The sequence below is a fragment of the Liolophura sinensis genome, chromosome 7 (genome assembly GCF_032854445.1).
Source record: "Liolophura sinensis isolate JHLJ2023 chromosome 7, CUHK_Ljap_v2, whole genome shotgun sequence".
In the NCBI taxonomy this organism is placed as follows: Eukaryota; Metazoa; Mollusca; class Polyplacophora; order Chitonida; family Chitonidae; genus Liolophura; species Liolophura sinensis.
This window is the reverse complement of record NC_088301.1, coordinates 32048632-32068034: the sequence shown is the minus strand read 5'-3', so window position 1 is coordinate 32068034 and position 19403 is coordinate 32048632. Positions and strand designations below refer to the sequence as shown.

The 19403-nt window shown below is 38.5% G+C and overlaps 2 protein-coding genes across 2 annotated transcripts; both read left to right on the top strand.

The window, feature by feature from the left end:
* Positions 1–88: 88 nt before the first annotated feature.
* On the top strand, positions 89–4771 carry LOC135470210 (protein SREK1IP1-like). The gene is made up of 5 exons (XM_064749022.1): positions 89–160; positions 919–993; positions 1994–2125; positions 2896–2953; positions 3638–4771. Exons 1-5 carry the CDS (start codon positions 142–144, stop codon positions 4044–4046), a joined length of 693 nt encoding a protein of 230 aa, XP_064605092.1. The 5' UTR covers positions 89–141; the 3' UTR covers positions 4047–4771.
* A 2199-nt stretch (positions 4772–6970) lies between these two features.
* LOC135470209 (uncharacterized) lies at positions 6971–12735 on the top strand. Its single transcript, XM_064749021.1, has 2 exons — positions 6971–7060; positions 8922–12735. Exon 2 carries the CDS (start codon positions 8940–8942, stop codon positions 10317–10319), a length of 1380 nt encoding a protein of 459 aa, XP_064605091.1. The 5' UTR covers positions 6971–7060; positions 8922–8939; the 3' UTR covers positions 10320–12735.
* Positions 12736–19403: the final 6668 nt, after the last annotated feature.

Genomic DNA, 19403 nt, shown 5'->3' with positions numbered 1-19403 from the left:
TAAGACTGGTGTTCGTATATTTCGGATTCACTGATATTTCTTCTTTATATGTACCCTGAGCAACCAATTTGTTCCCGCGAGCAAGGAACCCCGAAGGAGAACTTTTTAAAATCTGATTTATTTTTATATTTTATCGCAGATATGCATCGTGATGTTCAAGGTACTGAGATTTCCCTAATCCTCTTCACAGTATTTGTCTGAAGGAGTTTATATTTAAATATTTTTTTAATCTATAGATTCAGAAAACAGCATGGCCTAGCATGCGTGAGAACCAGGATAGCGTCACATTGTAAAGAAGCTGAGATTTTTGTGTACATTATTTGACACTGGGTATGGCATCAGTTCCTGGAAGAATCTGCTTTTCACAATGAGCATCAGAGCCTGGTGTCTAGAAACTTCTTATGTTATTCTGCAAAGGCGAAGCAACATAATACTGTACTCATGAAGCTTTTGACTTAAGTTTTGTTTCAATAAAACAGTGAATAAAAATAGTGATTGAATAAAAAACTAAAAATTTTGTTGCTCAGGCACACATTTTAATTAAAGTCAGACCTGAACTTTAATCAGACCTGAGCGTAAAACCCAAGGTGTCAAATCCAAACATTTCATTTTGAGTTAACTTTGTGAAATACAAATCTAAAAGAGAGTAAAGGTATGTGTGCATACAGTTTAAATGGCTTTTCATTGCCTTCGGTTTGATTTCATTTCAAAGTAAGAGCCATTCGCACATACACTCAGAAGGTCTGACTTACAGCTTTTGTAGGCAGCTTGATAGAGATATGTCACTGAATGTGCACAGCTATGTTTTGTGGGCAAGTTCTGTTATTTCGAACTATTCCAAAGGAAGACACATGATGTAGACAAATTGATTTTTGTATTTTATGAATAAGGAATCATTTGCCTTTATAATGCTTGCAGGTTTAATTACTAAGGTTGGGATAGGGGGACAAACAGCGGAGAGTGTGAGAGCAGCTTGTAGGAAATGTGGTTATGGTGAGTCAGTAATATATATATGTACATAAATTTTGTCAGGGTGACAGGATATAAGCCTCCAGGTGAAGTATATTCAGGACCGTATGATGTACCACAAGTTTTCTAAAGTAACATCAGAAATATTTCTTCAAACTGGTTTTTTAACCTTCTTCTTGAATAAATGTGCTTAAACCAGAAAAAAAAAAAAATTAATTTTTACCTGAGTAGGTAAAATTTCAGTTTGAGCACTTCTTATACTTATCTACTTTAAGTCTTCAAGCTTTTCACATGTTTGCAAAGTTTTTATTTAAGCATATTCTGAAGGCATTAGTCTGTGTGGGCTGATAAAAGTGTATTCTTAGTGAAGCCTTGACACTGGCCAATCCAACCAGTGTAGTTTTGTCTCCAGTGTGCATGAATTGCACTGAAAGTGGCCCTTTTATATGCAAAAAGGTTGAGGAATTGGGTTGGCTAATTTTAGTTCAGTATGATAGCTATTCCTCTAGCTCCCACACACACACAACATAAAGACATGTATAGTCAAACTTCATTAGTTGATTATGAGAATGTTGTGTTTTGTAGTTTATGATAGCAGATATTAGGCAATCCATAAAGACATGTTTGTTGGGGTAAGCCAATTGACCCTTCTACAATAAAATTTTTATTGGACTTAATGATAGAATTTCTTTTCTGATTTGATTTGGCTGTACCCAAAAAATGAATTTTTAAAGGGATACAGAATTGATTCTGACTAGCTGGTGTGAGAGACAAGCAACTCCAGGCTGTGTGTAGCCTAATCTGAATGTAAGGTGTGGCAGATTTATTCAAGTGTGACCAAAGCTGAAGCGTTTAACCCAGGAAACCCTATCTCCAGTGTCAGCCATTCATCCTCGATTCCATATCCCTTTAAAGTAAGGCCTCAGAAGCATCACAGAAACTGAAAGTGGAGGAATAAATATATATGTCTTTTTAGGAAGCATGCCTAGCAAACGGATTCTCATACAGGTTTTCTTGATTGCAGCTGGACACTTGACCTACCAATGTCGAAACTTTATCAAATCAGATCCGCAGAAAGATGTGGTCCTGGATGTCAGTAGTACCAGTTCTGAGTCAGAAGAGGAGTTTGTGTCACCACTCACACGGCTAAGTCAGAGTGAGTCCTTCCAGGCTCAAACACCAATCAGATAAATGCATTCAAGCATGAGTTGACCTAATCAACACCAGTTTTTACGTGAACAGTTGTAGTAATTCTCGAAAGTTTATCAAAATTAGTCCTTAATTTCACAAACTTTACAAACATACCTATATAAACCTGTAAGCAATATAGACTCCCAGGCTCCCAGCAGAGGGATCAGAGTATTTTGACTAACACAGTGTGAGATAGTTTATGTTTGGAAGGTATTGTATGCCTTTTAAAAAGGCTTTGATTCCAGGTTCAGCTATGGCTTTAATTGAGGAGGTTTATAAGGTACCGGGCTATCAAGTTTGGCAGTTTTTTTTTCACTGCAAGTGCTCAGGGTGCAGGATCATAAAGCGATCTTAGACTTCGGTCAGAATTTCAGATCACTTTAAATTAGTTATTTCTGATGTAGCAATGACAAAATACTGCTTGATGACATAAATTCTGCGTAAGTTATTTGTAGAACAAATCTGAGCTAAAATAATGGAAGGAACATACCTATATGACGCTTCATGATCCCAGGGACTGGTTTCTACACTGATAGGCCTGATCCTTGTCATGTGATTACAAATTTGTTGAGTACTGCTTTAAACACCAATCAAATCAATAAATAAATTTATAATAAGTAAATAAAGAAATAAATAATTGATCTTTAAATTATTGGTTTAAGTTTAGTGGCATGTTCCTGCAAATTCTCATTGTAGTTTTTTTCTGTGCACTAGATGTTTGTATGATCTTTTCAGAGGAGAAGTCAAAGAAGAAAAAAAGTGATGGGAAGAAAAAGAAAAAGCACAAGAAGGAGTAAGTTATGTTCAAATGTAACATGCCAAAGGTCGGTCATTTATATTGGGCCCTCAAAATTCATTCACCCACACAACTAACCATCGTAAGTGAAAAATTCTTACGTATGGCATTAAGCAACTGTCAAATAAAGAAATCTGATATATCAAGGTTGAGAGAGGAAGGGAGGCACAACCTCCTCATACTAGTCGTATATTGGAGTGTTTGTGTTGTGAGTGACTGAAATCAATGAGACAGCTTTCCTTTAAAATATTACCCTCCCAATTTTTTAATTTTGAAACCTGTTTTTCTTTCCGTTTCATATTATGCTTAAAGTAGCATGATTTTGACACAATTTCAGACTAGTTAGATGTTATAAAAATTTTAATTCATTTTGACTTCTGTCAAAATACTTATATGAACCAACTCATGCCCACATTGCATTGGAATGTTTATGTTATGAGTGGCTGAAATCAATGTGATATCTGTCCTTTATAATACAGTGTAGTATTGTTCAAGTTTTTTTGTTCTGAAACATCTTTTTCTTTCTATTTCACATCCTGCCTAAAATGATATTGACACAGTCTCATCGTAGTTCAATGTTTTCATAAAAATATTTATTTATTTTAGCTCCTGTTAAAATACTAGACAAACAGAAAGCTGAATACAAATACTTTGTAAAAAACTGTATGTTGAATGTTTCAGAAAAAAGAAGGAAAGATCCAGATCGCGGTCACCTGTTGATCGACAGTCCCACAAAAAGAAGAAAAAATATCGTAGCCATAGCAGCAGCAGTGATTCAGATGACTCGTCAGACTCTGTCATTGAATCAGAATCGGAGGAAGAGAGGCATTCCAGAAAATCCAGAAAACGACATCACAAACGTTTCAAGCATAAAACATCCAAACATTCTGACCCCAGTGACTCAGCCAGTGATGGCTCGTGGCATGACCAGGCTCATCGTTATCATGGAGAAAAGACAAGGAGCAAGGCAAGGTATTCCAGCGATGAAGAACCTGGCTATTCCCCGACCAAATCTTATGAGAGTGGATCTGATGGCTCAAATCACAAACACAGAAAATACAAGAAATCTAAAAAGAAGAAAAAGTATTAAGATCACATATAAACATGTTTACTAATAGCAGCCCAACCCTGTAGTATACTATATGGTCAATCAGTGTGAAAATTTGTGTTTTTCCTCTGCATAATGAAATCTTTGATTTAAGGACCATAGGCCTATTCCACAAAGCAGCTTCGACTTAAGACATAATTTAATAACTCTTTATAATGCTTAGTATTTGGTACTGGAAGTTGCAATTTGAACATATATGTCTTAAGGTAAAACTGGTAAGGTCGACAAAACTTCAGTTTCTGAGGTCCAAAAATAAGCTTTAAGGCCGTTTTTCAAATTTTGGCTAAAGTCAGAAAAAGCTTTCTGTACTTGGTCCAAGAAGTCCTTGATTCTGGTCATAAATATGAAAGCATCGATCAAAAATACTAGTAAATAACCAAGGCCCTAGATTTCTGACAAACACTTTCACTTGACCTATGCTTGATACATGAATCATTTTAACATGGTCATATACATTTTGTCTTGTTTTATCAGTTTTAACTTGACATGAGCAACATTTTTAAATCGTTTCTCTTCTACCATACTTGTCAGTCTCTCATTTTATATTTTTAAATTTCATCTGTCAACTTAGCTGTTTCATGCCATGCTTCTAGAATGTTTAATAACCGTCATTCATAATGCAAACTGTCATTGTGTTTTTTGTTTTATGTTTATAGACATATGTATATACATGTATTGTGAATGTCCTAATTAAAATAAAATGCACCTGTACCAATTATATGTATTTGCTTCATAGAGCACGCACATCTCTGCTTCATAGACCACGCATATATATATATATATATATATATATATATATATATATATATATATATATATATATATATATATATATATAATCTGTTAGTATGTGAGAACTAAGCATTCATGGATTGATGAAAACGACAAAATTGTTGTGACCTAAATACCCCATGGTCGATAAGCACCATTGCAGGAGACTGTGTTTACAAGGTAAAATGGCAGCACAGGCCCAATGACCTGGAACATATTGGTCAAGGTCAATGGAAAAACATAGGGTTTTTCTACATGACTATATGGGTGCGCTTTGTGGTAGAAGTTTAATGAAAATTGCTTAAAGATTTATGGTGTTTGCAAGCCTGTCAAAAATATACATGTAGCTTTAATGACCCGAAAAAGCTTTTACAAAATGATCATGGTCACAAAATATGACCATGATCAACGTGTGGAGTAAGTTTGGTAAGTGTTGAAGAGATTTTGTTTATGAAGAAACGTATTGACGGACGTCAGCCGCAGGCTCGACCTGGTTTGCACTTCATATAAAACTTACAAACGTTGTATGAATGAAACAGATTTAGATGAAAGTCTCACAGGGAGGCTTACTACCTGGCGTGTCTAAAATTAACTGAAGACAAAGATATGTTGTAGCACGAAAACTTTTGTGGATATGTTTGATTGATTGATTGTTCAACACCATACTCAAAAAAAAAAAAAAAATTTATTTTTTGGAGTATGGTGTTTTTTGGGTATGGTGTTGATCCAGGGTCAATCCTCGGTCAAGTCACACCTAAGACTTTAAAAGAGGAAGTTGTAACTTCCTTGCTTGGCGTTCAGCATGAAGGGGATAGTGCAACGACTGGTTGACCCGTATCAATATAATGACTCGGGTCGGGCAGCTTACTTGCCTTCGGTAAGTCATCTCAGTGAAGCAGCACTAGATAAAAGAGCTGTGGAAATCCGTCCTGCAACAAGGAGGTACATTACATACACCCTAAGGATTCCTTCGTCGTCATATGACTGAAAAATTGTTGAGCACGACGTTAAACCCCAAGCACTCACTCACTCCATTTTTTTAAACTTCGCTGATGGCGGATTTCTTGATTCAAGGAAAAAGGGGGGGTCTGGGTAAACCACAGGCCTTTGGCAAGAGTTTTTAACGTCTGATATACAAATATTGGCCTACACATCATATTGACCTGCAAGGAATGCAAGACGGCGCAATCGGTCACAAAAGCGTCGCCGAGCGGCGTTAACCTGCCAGGGCGGCGCAATGACCCCGAGGGCCCCCACCAATGTGGTCGCTGTGAGTTGAGTCCAGCTCATGCTGGCTTTCTTTCCGGCCCTTAGTAGGAACGTCTGTCAGCAACCGGACGTTCGTAGGTTTCCATCAAGCTCTGCTTGTGTTTTTCGTGAGCAAATTAGTCTCTGTTGTCAGCGTCTGTTTGTCAGAATCAGTCAGACCGGTGTGAATGATCAGGGGCCTAAGTCTGTACTGTAGTCTGTAAGACTACTATCATCTGTTACATTAGTCCCAGGTCTGTGGAAATATTAATTTTTTTCTTCCCATTTCCCCGCTCTGTTCGATACGGTTAAGCAGTACTGTCATGGCTCAGTCCGTCTGTATTTATATCTGACGTCATCTTTGATACCGCCAGTGATGTTTCTCAGTGCATTCTGGTAATGGAAATTAATGAACTTTGTATACATATAGAAGCATTTTACCTTATCAGGCCAGTCTTTACACTTGCCATAAATTTGCTTTTTTTAAGCTTAAGCTTTAAAACTGAATTTGCCTAACCCTGAACCCGTTAATATGAAATTAAAGGCGTTTTGAAGAAATAATCATAACCGTGACCCTTTTGGCATGCTAAAACCTATACTTTCATAAACTTATGCCTTTTGAAGAGAACATTTTTATAGAACAAGAAGTATTTGGGATCTTTGAGGCGTCTTAAAGCTGATTTTGACGTGACGCCGATGGAGAACTTTAACATATATATTTGTGTTTAATAGCGACCAGCCAGTTCTTCAATCTCATTTTGTACCATTATAGATCAATTTACTTTTGTATCATCATACACCATGGATGAACAGTTCCCTCCCCTGATGTTCTACCTCTCAGGTAACTTGATACATACTTACATGCGGCTTGGGAGCTGTTGGTTTATATTTAGCTCTGACTGCGGTACATAGGCTGTACCGTTATAACAGTTAGACATGGCTTCTAAAACAACCCGGGTCCTTCTCAAGAGATAAAGGTAGGATAAGCAAGGGTAAACCATCACAATGCATGATCAACTGCTGAATTCCAGACTTTAAACAATCAGAAATTATCGAAATCGTGTGGAGTGCGACCAGTTGAACCGCAAAATTTACAAGGCAGCGTAATTAAACGCACTAACTGAGCATAAAGCGCTATAGCTACTTTGTGATATTGCGACGTTGGAAAACCTTTTTTACGGTACTTCAAGAATATGATCACCTTTGCTGTTGTTTCAAATTGCGCATCGCTTAAACTATTTTGATACTTCTTGTAAACATTATCAGGAAGTCTTTACTCCATGATAGTGCTTTGGTGCAGATGTACCCTGTATATAAGAGGGTATAGGATGTATATGACCGCTACACACACAACAGGCTGGTTGTGCCATTTGTGTTGGCACCGTGTTATACTACCGTCGTACGGGTAACGGCTATATGTACAAGCCAGGCTAGACACGCATATGGTAACCTGTTCAGACCAAATCGCTTCAGTATCGTGTTCCCAGCTTCCAAATGGAAAGATAGGATATCGCGTATGTACAAAAATTAGACCTACCAATCCTCTGCCCTGTTTCCTCCCACCGTAATGCTGGACGCCATCGCATATAAGGGAAATATTCTTTGAGTACGGCGTAAAACACCAATCAAACAAATGAAAATAAATAAACCAGTCCATCGATCGTATGTCCGTACATGTGGTTTAAGTGGTGGACGACATGTTGGCTGAGCTTCAAGTTCGTTGTAGACAACTTGACTTCCACCAATGTGGTGTGCTTGTCTGTACAAAACACTATAGAAAGTTATATCTTAGCTATCAAAGGTTCCCTCCACCCATACACGTGTCTTCATTTAACTGAAAAATTATGGGGTCTGGCTCTAAACAACAATCAAGTAAGTATATTAATAAATAAATAAGTGTTTTGTAGTTGCATAGCAGGGACCGAAAAAACATCACCAAATTGATTAAATATAAACATTTGCAATGGACTGAGATCCATGGGTTATGCATTTATTTGACCTGCGTATATTATCATGATGTCAAACATCAAACTTTACTGGGGATACCCAGGCTGGTTGCAATCAGCTATAAGCCCTTGTTATTGCTGCGTTCAATGGGCCATGGATTTACATATACTAGTATAATGAGGTTTGTCAGATAAATCTGATATACGTTATAGGCCCAGGTGCAATCTTTGTCAGTATCACTGTAATCCCCTCACTGTAAGATACACGACTCTATATTTTCCTTGAATCTTTGGCAAGTTATCTTGGCATTTTGTTTTATTATACTAGATAAGGCGCATATGTATACATATAAATCAATGCTAATTAGTCATTATGTTTATTAATGTTTGTGTTGTACACTCTCAAGTAACCTGCACACGATATCTTCACATTATTGGGCCGATCTTGACGAAAGGTTGAGGGCCCGCTCATTTAGTCGCTCCTTAGTATTTTGTTATTGAAGTTAAGAAGAATTAACCTGATCCAAGCAATTTTACTCAGCCAAGTTTAAGGTCTTCATCAGAACTATATCGTCTTTAAGCCTTTAACGGTTTGTCTTTCTGTTGGTTCACATTTTTAGGGTTTTTGGTATTTATTTAAATCCTGGTGTGACATAAAGCTTTAAAACCAACATAACATTAAACTTTGAAACCAATATTACTGAGTAACTGAGTTTCATAAAGTCTGGTCAGAGCTTCATGATATCGTGGAAGGTCAACCAATATACGTGGGCTCAACATGCATGGAGTGAAGAAGTCAAAACCTTCTTGAGTACGACCTCAATTGTAAATCAAATAAAATAAATTTATTTCAGAAGCAGTTGCATAAAACATTTTCCATTCTTTCATCCAGATACCTTGGCGTCGAATAATGACCTGTGAAGAAACCACCGAGTTCCTCGATGAAGACGAGGAAGAGTTTGGATGGAGAGAGTTACCGGACCTGCTTCTCGAGGAAATCTTTCGTCTGCTCGATCCGAAAGACCGACATCAAGCTTCACAAGTGTGTCATCGGTGGCACAAAATGTTCTACTCTCCCAGGGTGTGGGACACCTTTATCCTGAAGGAACGAACCCTTACGAGGAGACTCTTCAACCTTTACAGGGGCTACCAGAGAGAATTGGATCCGAGGAAGACGCATTTCATGTTGACAAGGGTCGGATCTTACTTCAAGAAAGTCATCGTCACCGACATAGCAGATTTTTACAACCTACACGAATTCCTACGCGTCTTGACCTTCTTTCTGGAATACTACGACGAGTGTCCGATGACACAGTTGAAGAGCTTTGATTTTACGTTTCACTGTGAAGAGCGAGGGATGACAGGACTGATCGTACACGGTACAGGAGGTAAGATCCTGGAAGAGTTGATACAGCTCGTACAAGTCCTAGGCAACCTTCGCGAACTGAAGATGAATCAACTTCTTCTGGAAGCCAAGGACGCACCCGGTTTGTTTGAAGCCATCGCCAAAAACTGCATCGACACCTTAACCTATCTAGAGATCCTGAACTACACGAAGATTCCGTGCCCCATGCCAGAGATGGCGCAGTTCTGGACCTTAAGCCGACTGGTGGTGTCCCCCCAGCAGCTGAGTGATGAGGTGGTGCTACTTCTGGCTGGCACATGCCTTGTGGACCTCCGGATAGTGCAGGATACTTATACCTGTCCGTGTGTCCCCGTGTCTGGGATGGCTTGGTGTGAGCTTTCCACTATGGCGCCCTTCTTGAAGGTACGTCTAGAGTGCCGAGGGAGAACAAAAGAGGATGTGATGGTCCAACCCCATGCCCCCGTGTCTGCAGTTGTTTACTCCACACCCTACTCCAAAATCAGCTCAAACGTCACGCTGGATATTTCGGAAAATTACAAATACTCCCTGCAGGTTTTCGTTCACCAAAGGTTGCCTCGTGTTCACGGCTCGCGCTCCTTCCACGAGCGAGGCGACGCGAACCTTGTCATGCTTTCCAGACAGTGTGAAAAACTACAAATTCTTGTGGTCAAAGAGCGTCTATCGACGGCGACAATTCTCCTCGTGGTCAAAAATGCCAAGTCGCTTAATCGGCTGTATGTTCGCCAGAACGCCATCTTGAAGAAATCGGACTGGCCGAAATCTGCCGAATGGTCGGATGAGTTTTATCGATGGTTGAGGACATCGTCTTTGTCGCTGGACCTCTTCATAGCGGAAGTATCTCAGATGATTGGATATAAATGGCGCCCTCTCACAGATGAAGAGTTCAAGCAAATCGACGTGTGACATAAAGTGAAAGAATACAAAGAATGAAGTGAACGGGACTGTGTAAAACTACGTTTGTTACTTTACCTTTTTCACTGCATTAAGTACAGTCAAGTGCTTGAACTCTAAGGTGGGCTAAAGGACCACCTTGGCGGTTCTGGATGCCAACAATTTGACACCAATTTATTTTTCACTGTTAGTTTTCACCGTTACACGAAATTCTTACAAAGCATATAAGTGTAATATGTTCTTATGGATATAAGAGAGCTATTCCAACATTTAATTTAGGGTTAGGGGTGAAAAATTATTATACTAAAACTGGCCCATCAAGCACACCTTGGGTTTCAAGCATTTGAATGCATTTAAATTTGTAGACTATATAGAGAGCGAATTTAGGTAAACATGTAGTTCAGATGTAGTTTTCAGTAATCTTTCCTTTGACGTTTCGTTCACTTTTTGGTTTACGTATTGCGACACTAATGTTTGTCAGCTGTGCCAGGAAATTTGATAAATATCAAACGGTGATTAACATCGATGCATAAAAATATGCTAATTTTTTTTCTTAAGCCGGTGTACTAACCAGTGAAACCTGATAACAGATTTATAAAGGTTTCAAGCTCACAGAATGTTGTATTCAAAGATGTAAAGATTCAAAGATTTAAGTGAGGCTAAATTTGTTTAATATGGCTCGATCCGATCACAAGATTTAGTATAATCTCATCCTCGAAAATCGAAAGTGCTCATTACAACTGCAGTTAATTATCATTCAACGTTGACTTTATATCTTTAGTCAAAAACTTTTTATGTAGCATCCGCGCTTTGTCCTGTCCAGTTTATCCCATTTCCAACCATTTCACCTCAAGGGTGTTTTGCACATTTGATATCTCCTGCCATTCACCGAAACATTCCCGTGCTTTTTCTATATGTCTTAATATATTCGAGGCCAACATTTTCCACGACTGCCCATCCATAAATGTATACATGTGTGATGAATGAACTGCGGTATACTCCGTTTTCCTGAAGGTGGGTTGTCCATATTCCCCGCACAAGAGACATGTACTCCTCTCACATGGTATGACATCGCATGACGACGTGAACGACACTGAAAATGCGGACGGAAAGTCTGGTGTTTCATACGCGAACACTTTATACTAACGGACTGTCTTCGAAGTGGTTGTGATATTTAAAGATGAAGATTTACAGAATGAAAACAGGGAGTTTTCATTGTACACTCGTACGCATATAGAACGAATAGCCAGAATGCCCGTTGATATGGTTGTTGCAGTCTCGGATTGAAAGAAAATGGATATTTTTGAAGATATTTCTGATGTATATAATTGGACAAATCTGTTGTGTATGCATTAGGCATGGATTGTTATGTTTATTGGCTAGTAATATCTTTTATTTGCAAAAGTTGAACAAGAAATAAATATCTAAAAATAGAAGCAAAAAACACTTTTCTACGAAGTTGCATGGATAGTGCATTCTTCTATGTAATTTAGGTATCAGATGACCTTCGCTAAGAATTTTATGGAACTGTTAAAATACAAAACAATTTTGCTGTAAAATAATGCTGCGGTCAATAATGTCCTCTTGATAGTAAACCAGTGTCCCCTGTAAACCTTTTTTACCTTGTCTTTGGTATGCATTTGTGACGTTTCTACATCAAATTTGACGGCACAAGCATATGCATAAAACTGTAGCGTAAAGAAGGGTATTACACCTTACATTAAAGAGAGTTATTACAATGTGAGAATAAACGGCATTTATTCTCATGGTGTTAGTACATTGTTATGAGCAGAACGAAGCTTGAACGAATTTGAAGATGTTCTGCTAAGCTCAATTTTACACAGGCCAACATAATTTTATTCTCTTGAGGCAAACGCTTCAAATTGCCGTATTACGTTAACTTTGAGAGACTCGGATGGTTCATGGTTAGCAGTGAGCGTCATTTACTGCATGGTGTAGTTAAAAATGTACAAAAAAAAGAATCAATAGTCCCGCTATATGAAACGAATAACTATGTTATATGACTGATGGTTTCGATACTTACGATGGATTACGTAATATATAGGTAGAAAATTATGTATATTAACACTCACTTCTCATTTTGGGATCTCCTGTTGTGATTATTGTTTTCTTTATTGATTACATCTTGTGTAAGATGTAAGATTTTATGTGTATTGTTGGAAATCTCAACCACGTTATTTGGATTTTCAACGCTATATGCAGGAAGCTTAAAAGGTATACTTTTAAAGTTTCTAGCTTTGGGTGATAGTACATGGGCTTGATAGTACATGTATTTTGTCATGTTAAGGGTTTTTATGCAAAACTTATTGACTTCCTAAGTATCGGTACGTATGTTGATTCCCTTGGTCGGAATGTCCAATACGGTATACACGGTTGTCAACATTATTAATAAAATAAAGGTCGTCAGGTTTAATGGATGTTATTTAATTGGTGTTTAACACCGTGTACAATTTTTCAGTTTTACGACGGCGGTCACTTGTATGAGTAGACGAAATCACAGAGCTCAGGGTGAGCCATCCCCTTTTGCCAGGTATCTGACAAAACATTTTGAGTGGTAATAAGCCGCTATCAAAATAGCAAGAGTTGGATTCGAGCCTGTGACCTGAGTGACCAGGAGCCACCCGTCTGCAGTAAGAAGAGCGGTTTACCCAACGTACAGTGAGTGTTGTATTGTTTCCGATATATACAACCGCTTATACACTGTCACTGACGACACGTAACAGAGCGGCTGTCTCGTTATAGCAAGCTATAGAGTCTTGTACATAATTCTGAAATCAAACACCTTCGTTGATTGCACTCTTCCATCTGACGGCGAAACCGATTCGGTAGCCTCATGGTTACAGCGTCCACCTCGAAGTTTTAGCACCTTGGATCAAATCCAGTTCGGGTCATATCAAAGACTTTAAAATGGGACTTGTTGCTGCCATGCTTGGCGTTCGGCACCAAGAGGATGTAATAAAGAAATCGAACTGGCTGGCCTGGTGTCGGTATAATGTGATAGGGTTGGCTGTCATGTCTGGTGTGTTCAGCATGACAATTCAGCGGTGGTAGCATGCATGAATTCGCCCTGCCACAAGGAGACATGGTGTATATACACACACCTCATGACTCCTTGTCGTCACAGGACTGAAAATCATTTAATGCGAGCATACATTATTCAGAATTTGATATAAGATGTTTTTATACAAAGACAAAATAATAACCAAGGAACAAGGGAGGTCATCCAAACAAAATGTTACTTGCACGATATTACGTGGTTGTTTCCCTTGCACTGTGTATACATTGTTAGATCGATCCTTGCCGTCAAATCGATAATGGATTAATCAGTCTGTATATACACGATTTGCATCCAATAATTTCCTTAACCATTTAGGTTAATCTTCTCTTTAAACTAAAAAAAATCATTTATACAATCAGTATTTTTACTTCCAAACCTTTGAAGAGAAATCACATTTCTTTGCCTGAGAAAACACTTGCTGTTTGAGAGAACAAGTGTGTTAATTTTGTATAAAGACCTTACTGGACTTTAAATGGGTAAATGGGTACATCGACTGACAAGACGGTGCGATGTTTATATAGCTAGAGAAACTGTAGGTTGATTGGACTATTAATTGATGAATTAAGTAATAATATGTGGATCGAGTTACTTCCACATTTCACGATATAGGGTTTCTATCCAACACTGTAATAACTGTATTCAGATCTCTGTACATGCTGTAATATTTATAGTGCATGCTGACTCACTTCTGGAGCGGCATGCCGAAGAGCGTTTCAAGTCGATACTCACCAGGCCCTGTTCAAAACAAATTAAGACACAAAATCTAAAAGGAATGTAAACAAAGTTAGCAACATGTTATAAGAGAAGCAGTAAGGTTTTTTTAAGGTCTTTTAAATGGAAGAGAGTCTGCACTGTAGTTAGGCTACATGTATGAGCTTGACATCTTGTTCAAATTGCATACTCGCAGATAGAGTAGACATACGTGAATAACTTCGGAATATCAGTATATCTCAACCGAATTTTGTTCATAATATTAAGGTAATAAACATGAATGCTTATAAAGTACAGGTGAAATTATCCCTGCATCCATCCATCATCAGTGAAAACTGTTGATTGCTTCTCTTTACATAAATCCATCCTAATTTCGTACGTTATACTTTATATACCCTTTGTAAATGGACCATGCGATTATTGACCCTATAGATTAAATACGACCATGGCAACCATATTAAACGGATGACCAAAGGCCCCCCTGATCGTTCTCTCTATCGTTGCCAACAAGAGTTCTACATACTATACAGATACTGTAGACTTAAAGAAAATTTGACGGAGAATCCTTAATGGTTTTGGAATCAATAATTTATAGCTTATGTTGAAAACATGATTATCTTATATATCTTACAATATGATATTTGTATATCAATTAGGTGCATTAATTTTTTTATATGTGTAGATACGTATTTGATTATTTTGTTTACAAACGTACATAGCCGGAATGCATATAAACATTTGGATAAAAAAAAGTGCATGCATTGCTTGTTGTACGATTGTTTATGCAGGCCTGAGTGAATGAGTGCTTGCGGTTTAACGTCGTCGATTGATTAAGTGTTGATGGGCTTGTTAATGGGTGAATATCGCGATATATAGATTAGTTGTTTTGATATCAGGGCGTCATTTCACAATTTAGTGTTTTCTTGGGGTAGGCCGGTATATATATACTAGACATAGCTCTCAATCCCGCCATATACACTGTAAAAGCTAACGCGATATGCCAATCAGCTTTACATTATATAGTCATTTGGTATATCCCCTTTTGACGCCGTACATGTCAATAGAGTATGAACCATGCAAGGAGACCAGACCTGTTATCCTTGCGTAGTATCTCAAGAGCGTTTCCTTGCGGTAGGCAGGTATATATCAGAAACGGCTCGCAGTTCCGTCATATACATTATAAAAGCTAACATTTTAGGCCAGTCAGCCTAAAAGCCTTATTGTCACTTGGTATATCTCCTTTTGACGTCGTATGTCAAGAGAGGATAACACATGCAAGGACGGCACCTATAAAGGCAGAAATGCACAATATAGTCTACACAACTTACTTTAGACCCGAATTGCTGTAGGCGGGAAAGGTTCTCCATTCGTTTGGGACTGGTATGGCCTTACAGATGAAAGGTTGATCGTCAAGGCGCGATTGCGACGCGAGAAGAATAGGTCGTATCTATATACATAGGTTTATTTATCTGATTGATTTTTTACGCCGCACACAAGAATATTTCACATAGGATTTCGGCCATCCAGCATTATGGTGGGAGGAAACCGGGAAGAGCCCGGGGGAAACCAACGACCATCCGCAGGTTGTTGTCAGAGTACGGTCAGAGAGGATCTAGCCAGCATGTTCTGGACTTGAACTCAAAGCGGCCGTTTGATGATAGACCCCTGGGTCATTGTGCTGCGCTGCCACGCTAACCACCTCGTCCACGGAGGTCTTAATATGTAAACCTGCGTTTAAAAACGCCCAATTCAGTCAACTGGGTCCACGGTGTGCCTCCGAACTGAAGAGTGAAGGAGCTGTACTGATTGGGTAATCCTGCCACCCAAACATTATAGTTTGTTGATATACTATAAATTTCTGCACTGTTATTTGCACCTATAATTAAAACATGTCAGAATTTTATCTGTTTTGGATAGAACTGAAAATTTTTTGCCCAGTGTTACTTCCCACCCCCTGGAGGTTACAAAGGTAACAAAATGCAATGATTTCACTTCCATCAACCATTGTTCCAAAAAATGGCGGTCATGCTAAATTACATGTGGTGGTATGGCTTGTTACCACGTGAAAATTAAGGGGTATATGTTTTTCAGGTTGAACTTGACAAATTTGCTACATAAATAGTAACGAAAACCTATGCACTCGTGTAACCTTTTGGGTTCCGCCCTTGAATTTCGAGTGCACGCAGCTACCACTATAGACTAACGGGAAATTCCCTCCAGCCCGGCGGTAGATAGCAGCTATATTTCAGCCTGTTACAAAAGCGTTAGTGAGTATCGGTGAAAGAAATAACTTACACCATTACGACAGTCGACGTTACACATTCAAATAAATAAATCAATAAACGAATAAATCGACATTAAACAATCGAATAAATAAATACCTAAGAAAAGGAATAAATAAATATATAGTCGACGTTACATTTTACAGTTTTCCATAGTTTTCAGATATCTGTATTCAGCTGGTGGTTTCTGAATAGAGAGCGTGCACTTGACGATCTAGCAATGTATATAGCAGACTCTGGGATTAGGTTCCCCTGATAAGACATTCTTGTAGCTAAGACTCAGATAAATTTTCTGACGGTTTTGCTTTGAGTTTCATGATACCATCTAACCGAGACCATGCACAGCAGATGTAACCTCCATTACTCGCGCAAAGAGAAATAAAGCGTTTAAGTTTATTATGTATATACGTGTTTGCTTGTAATATATATAGTCCATGAAAATTTCCTGTCATGACATAACTGTATACATATGTGGGAGTACGCATGTTTTATTAAAAATGTACCATTGCATTCAGACGTGTACACAAGGGAGACGTATTTCTTTTGTATACGACAATTGTTCAATCTATCGTATATAAAACAAAGAAACCAGTTTAAACGTTATTAAATAGTATTTAGTATTATTAAGTATTGAGTATTTTTTTTTATCAGTAACATGTCTTAGATGTATGCATATATCCCAGTATTTTTCGCACCGATTTTTTTAGTATAATTGTATATAGAATCCATTGTCACATTAATATTTTGATTCTCATATCTTTGTATTGTCCCTGAGTACCAAAGATATCTGCAACCATTCTCTATCTAAATGACGTTTCAACGCTGCTCACACTTATTCACAGTTGCGACTTTGTACACGCCGGGCTGTGTTCGGAGTTAAATATGCCCGCAGAACCGCCTTACGCTTTTCCCCCTGGTTTGATGAACCGCCTAACGCATTTCCTATTGCTTTTGAAGAACCGCCTTACCTTTTATCTCTTGCTTTTGATCATGATGAACCGTCCTGCTTTTGTTGAACTGCCTTGTGCCCTTTCCCCTGCTTTTGCTGAACTGCCTTGTCCTTTCTCCTGCTTTTGCTGAACTGCCTTGTCCTTTCTCCTGCTTTTGCTGAACTGCCTTGTGCCCTTTTTCTTGCTTTTGCTGAACTGCCTGATGCCCTTTCTCCTGCTTTTGCTGAACTGCCTTGTGCTCTTTCTCCTGCTTTTGCTGAAATGCCTTGGACCCTTTCGCCTGCTTTTACTGAACTGCAATTGTGCTCTTTCTCCTGCTTTTGCTGAACTGCCTGATGCCCTTTCTCTTGCTTTTGCTGAAATGCCTACGTTTATCCTCTTCTTTTGATAAGCCGCTTTATACTATCCCCCTTCTTTCGATAAGCCGCTTTATACTTTCGCCCTTCTTTTGATAAGCCGCCTTGTGCCCCCTCCACCCCCACACCCGATGACCTCCGTCATATCAGTATAGGCCTAAACCTTCCAGACTACACATGGCCACTCTCAGTATGTATCTTTTCCAATCTAAACTATTTTACAGTTTTTTAAGTAAAACAATCTTAGTTTAAAAAGTTGGATTAAACAACTGTCTAAGTTATTATACCGTTACACTCAAAAAATGATGTGTTAATTTTGTCTGTTATTATAACATAACAATGTGTCACATTCGACATAATGTCCTGTTAGCCTAATACAATCTATATTTAACAGAATAATCTGCTGGAACAACAGAATACACTCTAGCTTCACTCAAACAGCAAACTTTCTGTTAAATTTAATATTTTTTTTTGGGGGGGGGGGGAGGGATTACCTCGTGCGCGGAACATCTCAGGCATTATAATAAGGGTGAGATTCGCGGTATTTCCTGAATTTACCTCCGTTATATATATAGTTTGTTTTTTGGTAATAAAAATAAGGTGCCTGAAATGAAATCCGGCGTATGTCCTGGTGATTGCATTTCAGCCACCTTGAATTTGTCGTATATAAAAACTTCACAACCTATACGTGTGACTCTAGTAAATTCCTCGAATAGCAATTGAAGCCAGATGGGGAACCCGAACAAAGCCTAACTTTGACAGTTGTTTTTGTAATCAAACCCAGATGCTTTTTTTTTTCACATTCGTTTTAAAAAAAAAAAGCAAACATATGGCGATACCCACAAAAGGGACGTTGCTTATGCGGTCTTTGATGAAGTGGTTTGTGGTTCCAACATCTAAAAATTTCATACCCCATGCATTTTTAATGGAACACGGCGGCAAAACTTATACAGACTATATCGGCACTCAAGCAGCAAGTGTGTTTGAACAGCCATATACATAAGCAGGAAAAACGTCATAAAAGGTTTATTGCTAAAAGAAGGTACTCTGTTACAACTGAAATTCAAATTCAACAATTTGGACGTGGTGGCGAAAGGAATGCATAATTCGTGGATAACACTCTCTTAAGTGTTACAAGTTCATCACTTGACACAATGCTTTGAAAAATGTTATAATTTAACTCTGTATGGTTCCAAGCAGTTTTAAAATTATGCAGAATTGTATAAGAAATATGAAATACAATTACAAATATACTGAACCATTATATACCCAAGAAGGTAGAATATGTTCATTAACGCTGGGTTGCCTTCAAGACTACCGTTTTCTCCAAAGAGTGGGTAGGGAGGGGACAGCTTCAACTGTCGCCCCTCCTCCGCTCTTCACCCCTTACATCCCCTCTCCTCTCACGACAATCAAAATATACCGGTACACAAAATACACCCAAACCCAGAACAACTCCCTTCTCCGAGAGTGATGGGGTGATGAAGAGCCCCCTTTACGTACGAGAGCACGGTGTTTTCACTACCGGGTAACGCGAGAAACCGCGAGGATAGAAATCTGGCAGAACGGCAAGAAGGAATGGCATGTAAGTGTTGCCAAAAGCTGAAGCACTTTGGTTAATCTATTGCTCGGAATGATACTGTACCCCGTCAGGTGATGGGGTAGTGATATCTGTTTTATTAATTTTTTATCGCCTTACCTATTTTAAGTGTTTTACA

Bases quoted from the DNA above. Each gene is read 5' to 3' on its own strand.
- LOC135470209 (XM_064749021.1), top strand. From the start codon at position 8,940: ATGACCTGTGAAGAAACCACCGAGTTCCTCGATGAAGACGAGGAAGAG.
- LOC135470210 (XM_064749022.1), top strand. The intron at 994-1,993 runs GTGAGTCAGTAA...TCTTGATTGCAG, and splicing joins TTGTAGGAAATGTGGTTATG to CTGGACACTTGACCTACCAA. The intron at 2,954-3,637 runs GTAAGTTATGTT...TGAATGTTTCAG, and splicing joins AAGAAAAAGCACAAGAAGGA to AAAAAAGAAGGAAAGATCCA.